The sequence below is a fragment of the Arvicanthis niloticus genome, chromosome X (genome assembly GCF_011762505.2).
Source record: "Arvicanthis niloticus isolate mArvNil1 chromosome X, mArvNil1.pat.X, whole genome shotgun sequence".
In the NCBI taxonomy this organism is placed as follows: Eukaryota; Metazoa; Chordata; class Mammalia; order Rodentia; family Muridae; genus Arvicanthis; species Arvicanthis niloticus.
Window position 1 is genome coordinate 46,966,457 of NC_047679.1, and position 8,987 is coordinate 46,975,443.

Here is an 8,987-nt window from a genome sequence, read left to right on the forward strand (position 1 = left end):
AAGAAAACAAAACAAAACAAAAAAAACTTGTGGAGTACATTATATATAGTTCAACTACTCCTGAACATGAGGACCATCTGTCTGACTGTCATGGAGTGGTTGATATACCCAGTGTTACTCTATTGGAGAAAACTGATTTTCCCTCTCCTGGCAGGTATTAAGTCCCCACTTCTAACAGAATAACTTTCAACATCCAAGTGCTAATTAATATTAGATAAGGAATAAACTGGTAAACATGAATTACAACTTAAAAACTTTATTATCACCTTAATTCCTTACTTAAACAAATCAAAGTACATACATTTTATTTGTATACAATGAAGTGAAATACAGAAAACTAAGAACCAAGTATCTTCTCATTTTTCTTTTTCCATTTATGCTATCTCAATGTTATTTAACATTGACTATATTTTGACCCAGTTTTTACTCACTGAGCCAACAAAACACTATATTGAACAAACTGGTAAATTCAAACTGATGTACAGCTCTCCCTTTCTTCTTATACATTTCTATAAAAAGTTAAGTCCAGTTAGTGCTATCCATATGGGCCCAGGTGTAGGTTCATCCACTGGGACATGGAGAATACACCAGTGGTCTACCCCTAAAGAAAAGTAACTCTTGCTCCCAACAGCTTCATGCAATAAATGTATAAGCAAATGCATTACTTATTTTACATTTAAAAGTATTGAAAATTTTAAAAGAAACATCTGAAATCTAACACAAAATAGTGAGATGAAACTTAAATATGGCAGAAGAATGCAACAATGATATTCAGTGTGCTCTTTCTAGAGTGTCAGTCTACTTAAATTGTCCATTGTCCTTAACTTCCACAAAGAAAATCTTCCTCATACTTCAAACTTTGATGTGTAACCTAGAATTAAAAGAAGGAAAAAGGGAAAACTGGAAGTTACTAATATAAAAGAGAAATAGAAATATTATAAGCACTTGCCCCCTTCATAGCATATTAACCTTCCACTATTAGGTAACTTACAGACCTTTACAGTGAAGAAATAGCCTTAGATATTACTTAGCATTGGACGAGCTGGGCATCATGGCTTTTGAATATGAAGTGGCCATCGCAGCAGTGCGAACCCTGGTTGAAGCCCTGGCTTGAGCTCTTTCTTCTTCATCTTTCAGAGCTGCTTCATACAAGGTTTTGAAGGAATCTGGTGTAGTATCATGGATCTTGGCCCAAAACTCCAAGATTCTCATCTTGCCGATTTCAGCATGGGCTTTTGGACCCCACATGAATTCAAAGGATGGAGGATTGCTGTTGGGCACTTGCTGGTACTCCAAGTACTTTAGCTGTACCATATCTTCAGTGATGACCTTCTTAGGATCTCCATAGATGAAGTGCTTTCTGTTAGCATATACGCCCATCATATTCAGCACATTCCAGATCTCCCATTCAGGAGCATGGTCATCTTTCATGAGTATCACACCCAGCACTATCATTAGGAGGCCACTATTGGGCATTTTTTCTTCACCTATCACTTCATCAAAGGTATGCTCTAGTTTGTTAAAAAGAGCATAGCAGTGCTTGTTTGGATCTATTTCCTTCAGATCAACACCAAATGCCAGTTCCATGTGATCTGAGGCTCTCTTTAGGATCTCATTGAAGTGGTCCTTAGATGTTTTGATAACATACTTCAGCATATCTGCCTTTGTAACAACCTCTTTCTTTTGATACTTCTCTATCAGGAACTGTACCAGTAAGACGACTTTGTGGTTTATAGGATTTTTACACCAGTCCTCAGAGTCAGAGTCAGAGTCATCTGAACTTTCCTCAACAAGGTTTTCGGCAGCTGTACTTGTATATGTGGCTGAAAAGGTAGAATGATCTTCCATTGGCATGTTGGGAGGTGTAGGCATACCGGCAACAGGAATATCCTGATGTGGACACTCATAGAAAGGACCTGCAGAGGCTTGTTCCTCCAGTGCAATTTTAGCACGGGCCTGGCGGCGCTTCTCACGGGCACGCAGCTTGCTCTTCTGGCCACGAGGCATGATGACTGTAGTGGGGACCACAGGTAGTACTGCAAGCAGGTTGAGGAAGAGGTCACCCTGGAAAACAGAGGATGAGATAATTTGTACAGTCTCTGTTGGTAGATTCTACCATTAAGCCACGAAAAGTTGCCTTGTGCGTTTCCCTTAAGAGTACTGACTTAGGAATTCAAAAGGGAAGGGGAGATTTAGACCTTGAAATCTCAGTTCCAGCTCACAATATTAACTTTTCTCCTGACCAGTACTATTTCTCCCTTTGCTGAAGGCTGCCTCTTCTATCCACCTTTCATCCCTGATTGCCAAACGGAAGCCTAAGGGCACAACAGCAGCAGTTGGAAACACCCGAAATTAAATCCTAGGGATAGGACTAGGTAAAATGGAGCGGGTCACTTTGGGAAAGCCTCTGGTCTGTGGAGTAAGCGTGTCCCAGAAGATACCTTGACAAACGGAGGTTCCTCACCAGACGCTCAAGCCAAAACTTCCCGGAGGCTTCGCTGTCCGTGGAGAACGGCAGATAATAACCGTCGTTGAAGGAAAGCGGATATTATGTTTACCCATTTCCGGTCACGCCCACACAGTCCTTTAAGATCAAGCACGCATGCGCAGATAGAAGGAGGCGGGGCTGTAAGTCAACTGTTGTTCCGAGATTAGTGCTTCCCAGAAATCTTGTAAAGTTTTCTCTTTGACTTTTCACTGTGGCTTGAAATTTTCACTCTCATGAGCATTGTACTTGCCTCAGATCCAGGATCTCATTTCATTGATAGTCCTGACTATGAAATTAGAAGCCAAAATCTAGTAGCCATGCCTGAGCCATTTCATGACAGAGAACAGAAGTGGAATTATGTGGCACATCTCCCATGGATGTCAATACCGTTGGTCATCATTCAGTAACTTACCATGTTGCGTTCCAAGTGCTGAGCTACTCCTAATCTGCTACCGCAGAACATTCCCACCAGGTAAGCCATTAAATACAGAAACAATTTAAACGTGGTTGTTACCTAAACAGTAATATTCCACTCACCATGAATAGACTTACCTTATGACATGAATTAGAATGTCCTTTACCTAGTTCTGTCAGTAAAATTTCAAACTGGCTCTGCTAAAAAATGTTGTGTTTTAATTATTGTCCTACTTATATTTTGGAATTTTTTAAAATTAAATCTTACATAGGAAACAAATATGCACACTTATAGAGTATGACATAAGGGTTCAACAAATTTATATATTGAGTAATATTTAATTTAATTTAAATTATTTAAATTATGACAAATATATTTCTCACTTTAAACATTACCTGTGATCAAAAATATATTTTCATTTTAGCTTGTTAAAAACATGGCATGGTTTTGATTAATGGTCACCATACTGTGCATTAGCATACCATACTTTTATTTATTTCAGTATCCATTGATAAGCCTATGATCATCTTTTTGTCCCCAAGTCTCCCTATTTTTGTAACCAATATTCTATTCCAAGTTCTGTGTGTTACCTTTTATAAAAAAGAACAAGTCTACCTATATGTATTCAGTATGTTAAATGAAAAAGGATGGGGGTTACAGTGCATTCATTCATATTTCTATTAGAATAGCTTATTTGGTAAAAGCAATAAGTTAACTTTCATATGCTGGTATTTTCACAGGTATAGCAAGAGTACTATAACACAATGAAGTCCACTGCCTGGCATGCTCATTTGGAATGAGGACAACTGGCTTTTAGTGATAAATCAGTTTCAGCACACATCTGAACCCGATAAACCTGTCTGGGCTTCAGTATCTGTTATATTACCTTGTCATATAATACTTACTTTTGTCACTGCTTGAATCTAAATATTAGGCTAGAACAAAAAAGTAATTTCAGGTAGGAATCTAAATCTTAGGCTAGAACAAGGAAGTGGGCTTCAGACATGATCATGACTTTGGGCTAGGACGGGGAAGTAGGTTCACATATTTTGGTCATCCTGATGAGCCCTTAGAAACAGTGATCATGGGAGTAATCAATGGACTTTGTTTATTGCTTTGCTTGTTTTTTTTTTACTATCTTTGTTTATTGTCTTGCTTGTTCCTTGAATATTTGCATCTATTGTATTGCTAGTTCCTCAACCTAGAACTGACCTTAATAAATGCATGTAATCAAAATGATATAAAAGCAAAAAGGAAGAGGGGGTATAGGATAGGGGGTTCTAGGGAGGGGAAATGGGGAAAGAGGATGGCATCTGAAATGTAAATAAATAAAATACCCAATAAAAAAGAAAAAAAAAGAATAGTTTAAGTGACTCTTATTAAGCAAAGATAAAATTTCATGGGCTAGGGATGTAGCATGGAAATACAGTACTTGCCTACCATGTAAGAAGCCCCGGTTCAATGTCTAGTACACAGTAAGAGTAAAAGGCAAAAAATAACAAAGATAAACATTTAATACATTAAAAAGAATTGTTTGAGTATTATGGTATTGAGAATATTTTAAATTGGTTCAATTATCTGACCTCTGTGAGAGAAGGCATATCTAACCCTAGAGAGACTTGAGGCCCCAGGGAGTGGGAGTTCTGGTGGGGTGGGGTGGGAGGTGGTGACTTCCTCTTGGAGTCCAGGGAGGAGGAATGGGAATAGGAAGAGTCAGAGGGTAGACCAGAAGTGGGATAACGACTGGACTGTAAAAAAAAAAAAAAAAGATTAAAGAATAATAGAAAGAGGGAGAGGGAGGGAGGGAGGGAGGGAGGGAGAGAGAGAGAGAGAGAGAGAGAGAGAGAAAAGTAAGAGAGAAAATGTTTGAATTTGCTGTTTGTTTATAGTTTCTCTTCTAATGGAATGTTAAGATCCTCTCAGGATGCACTGGATACTTACAGGGCAGGTAAGTTAGGAATTGCCATAAATTTCAAAAACCACTAAGAAAGAAAATTTTATCAGACTAGTTTCACAGACTGGTTTATAGATGTGAAATATAATTGAATTCTCTAATGTGAGTGCTACTGATCCATACTCTTTATACTAAAATAACCTGCTTGTAATTTAACAATGAGGACACTGAAAGGAGGAAGTATGGACATAGGAAAGATATTTATGAAATATAATTAATTGAGGATATATAACATATAAGAAAACATTTATGCATTGTCTTATTTAGGCTATGGTATGAGCTTTAATAGATTAAGAGGCTTTTATTAAAAATTAACATAATTGATATTTACTGGAACTTTGCCAATGTTATGAAAGCAGCAAAGTATAAATTAAAAAAGCTAGAGAAGGGGGTTCTGAGAAAAAATTCCTTTATATATAAGCAACTTTAATTTCATGTACTGCACTGGGCCTTGTTAAATATTTACTGATTTTACGTATCATTTTAATAATTAAATAATTGCTAAATATTAGTCCCACTTATTAAATTAATATTAAATTCACTAGAAGGAAAGCAATGAATGTGTTTTTATTATAAAATTGCTGTCAATGGCAGAAAAGTTATAAGCATAAACTTGAGAACACTTACGGGAAATATATTAGCTTAATTCTTTAGAAACTCTATGGCTTTGACGTGATGGAAAATTATAATTTGTACTCAAATCATATAGGCCTCTCAAGGCCAGATTTATGCATTTCTAGGAGAAGAGTATGATATTAGTCTGCATTTTTGGAATAAAACTGAAAAATCATAAAATTTCTTCCCAATTTAATGTTTTCGGTGGTACATAATGCAAATTTCAGAACAAAGTTAATGTTTGGCAATGTAATTTGATCATATAAGAGACAAGGGTCTTAATTTAGCAATGTAAGTAAAAATTGGGCAGATCCTGTCTTCATGGTGCTCATTAGTATTTATTGAGAAAAAAAGATAAAGCTACAATATAAACACATTTTTATATTGGGTAAATGTTTTACACATATATTTACATATTCATTAATTTATTCATTTTACAGCCTGATTGCTGCCCCTCCCTTCTCTCTTCCAAGACCCACCCTCAGACCACCTCTCATCCAAGTCCTGACCTCAGACCCCTCATCCTCTTTTCCTCAGAGAAAGGAAGGGCCCCTGCCATGGGTAACAACTCACCCTGGCACATCAAGTCAGAGCAGGATTAAGTGTGTATCCTCCTCTCTTACTGAGGCCAGACAAGGCATCCAAGGGAAAAGGGATCCAGAGACAGGCAACAGAGTCAAAAAGAAACAGCCCCTACTCTAATTGTTAGGGGACCCACATGAAGAAAAACCTGCATAACTGCACATTTATATATATAGTACAAATTGTTGGATTATGAAGAAATGTGCAAGCAAATAGAACCATAGACCATTTGATCCAACAGGATTGGAAAGGGTATCCTGGAAAATTAGTATTTAAAAATGAGAAATAATGTATGAAAATCATCTAGGATACAAACAAAGGGGTGAAGTTTGAGGACTGTTTCTTTTAAAGAATTGCCTGTGTAAATGTCTGATTGAAGGATTAGCCTGAAACAGTCAATAACTATAAGACCCCTTTAGCATGAATACAAAGTGAATGGGGAGATTCTATACTAACAGTGAAAAACAAAATCAAACAAAAACTCACTAAGGATTTTAAAACAAAGCAAGGGAACAATCTGATAAGATACATGTTTTATAAAAAAGATTAATGTGACTGTAATTTACACATAAACATTTGTAAGATGCACACACACACAGTCACATACAAATGCACACAATGTTGTAGAAAACAGAATTTGGATATTGTTACTTTATTTCAGCATTCTGGCATTTGAGACAGTGTTTTGTAAATAGATTGGAAAGCATAATGTTGAGTAGCATTTGGAAGAATTATGTATTAGTTTAAATAAGGATGGTATATGAGGGGACCATGTCTAAAACATTTATTTTTATATGAAGCATATGAAACTTCACAGTTGAATCACCTACTATAATTGAGAATTCTTTAAGTGTTCAGTTAACACAGAGGATAAGAGTGATGAAAGTGTATTTAATATAGAGATGTGATTCTGAATTCAGTGGGAAAAAGGTTGTATTAGATGCAATTTTTATTTGGGTAAATATTCCAGCAAAGCTATGAGATAAGCAGAAACACATATCTGAATACTGGAAGATAAGTCTGGGCTTGAACTACATAATTAACGTATGTAAAAATGGAATAAATAGGTCTGAATGGGCTTGGAAAGGAAGAGAATAGAGGATGAGAAAAGAAATATGAAAAGAATCCAATATTTAGAAAATGAAGACAGACATATATTCATAGTAGAGGATGTAAAACACATGCTTTTCCAGAGTGTGCAGCTCCCATTCAAAGGTAATAAACATTTCATCCTTAGTTAGGAATATAGTACACACTCATTAAATATTAATGTAGAAGTCAATTTGTATAAACTATTATAAACTCAGAAGAATTTATGTACTATAAGAATTTAATATTTTATCATTTCAATTGCTCACTATAGCATCTGTTTTGGCTAAATAAAAGTGGAATTCAATATTTGTTTTATATACTAAATTTATTGCAAACTTTGGAAAAGTATCCATTTTATTGTATAATTTATTCAATGGGCTGCTTGATCTTCTGTATTTAGTTTTCTGAGTTCTTTGTATATCCTAGGTATTTATCCTATGTCAGATGTATAGATAGCAAATAGGATAAAGCATATATTCTGTTGAAAGAGGCATCATAGTCCTATGTGAAGACAAAACACTGAATGAATGTTTGGATACAAAATGCAAGTTGTAATTGAGCCAGCTGAAGAAACACAAGCCAGTATTTCTAGGATTCAGGGGGCAAAGACAAAGAAGCAGATACAAGTTCAGTGTCATCCTGATCTACATAGTGAGTTCCAGGAAAGATCAGGCTTCAAAGTAAGACTTGATCTTTAAAAAAAAAAAATGCATTATTGGATTTCCTTAGACAGAGTTATTTGTATTTTTATTAAGTTGAATATTCACTGATGAGTTCTAATTTGATTTCTGTTTATGCACTGTTTGAAAATGTCAGTGTTTTCAAATAGTATTTAAATGCTCTAAAATTTAACAGAAAAGAAAAAACTTCTGTGTAATATACAAATATCAGTTTGATAATGCTTTTAATTTTATTAATATAAAGTTATTGTTATTAATGTACATAGCACGGCATTTAAAGATTTCCTTTGTACTTTTGAGGGTATGTGGTTTATGATTTCCATTGCAATCATATCATATATGATGTTAAAAACCCACTGAGCCTTAGTATATATAGGGTATTAAAATTTTATTTTCTAAGAATAAGTAAATAATCTTTAAATTAATTAACTTCTCCATTGCTTAGATGAATTCATTTTTTCAGAACTCAAGAAACTCATCAGAGTTATTTTTCTGATATTACAATTACTACTACTATTATTCTTATTTAATCTTTTTGTACAGTCCAGCCTTTATTCCTCTCTTTGTCTGTGCTCTGACTGTTCCATATCCTATACCTCCTCTCCCATCTTCAAGAGGATGTACCCACCCCCCAACCCCACCTCACTAGGCCTCCCTGTGGTCTCAAGTCTCTTGAAGGTTAGGTGCATCTTCTCTCACTGAGGCCAGACCTGGCAGTCCTCTGCTGTATATATGTCGGGGGTCTCAGACCAGCTCATGTATGCTGCCTAGTTGGTGGGTCAGTGTCTCAGAGATCTTGGGGATTCAGGTCAGTTGAGACTGCTGATCTTCCTATTGGGTTGCCCTCCTCCTCAGATTCTCTAGCTTTTCCCTAATTCAACCACAAGGATTTTGTCTATTGGTTGGGTGTAAGTATCTGACTCTTTCAGCTGCTTGTTATTAAATTTATATTATTTTGCATCTCTGTTTAATGTCAGTTAAGACAACTGATGAGGCATGGGTAATACTGTTTTCATTTTGATTTGTTATTCATAAGAAATGTTGGATTTTTAAATGAGGAGGAACATTGGCTTTTAAGCTTTAGATATGATCTTGAAGTTTGTCTTAGTTAGGGTTTTACTGCTGTGAGCAGACACCATGACCAAGGCACCTCTTATAAGG

At 35.8% G+C, this 8,987-nt stretch overlaps 1 protein-coding gene across 1 annotated transcript; it reads right to left on the minus strand.

Annotated features, from left to right (window-relative positions):
* Positions 1-1,023: 1,023 nt before the first annotated feature.
* Positions 1,024-2,007, minus strand: Mageb18 (MAGE family member B18). The gene has a single exon (XM_034486399.2). It carries the CDS (start codon positions 2,005-2,007, stop codon positions 1,024-1,026), a length of 984 nt encoding a protein of 327 aa, XP_034342290.1.
* Between the last annotated feature and the right edge of the window lie 6,980 nt (positions 2,008-8,987).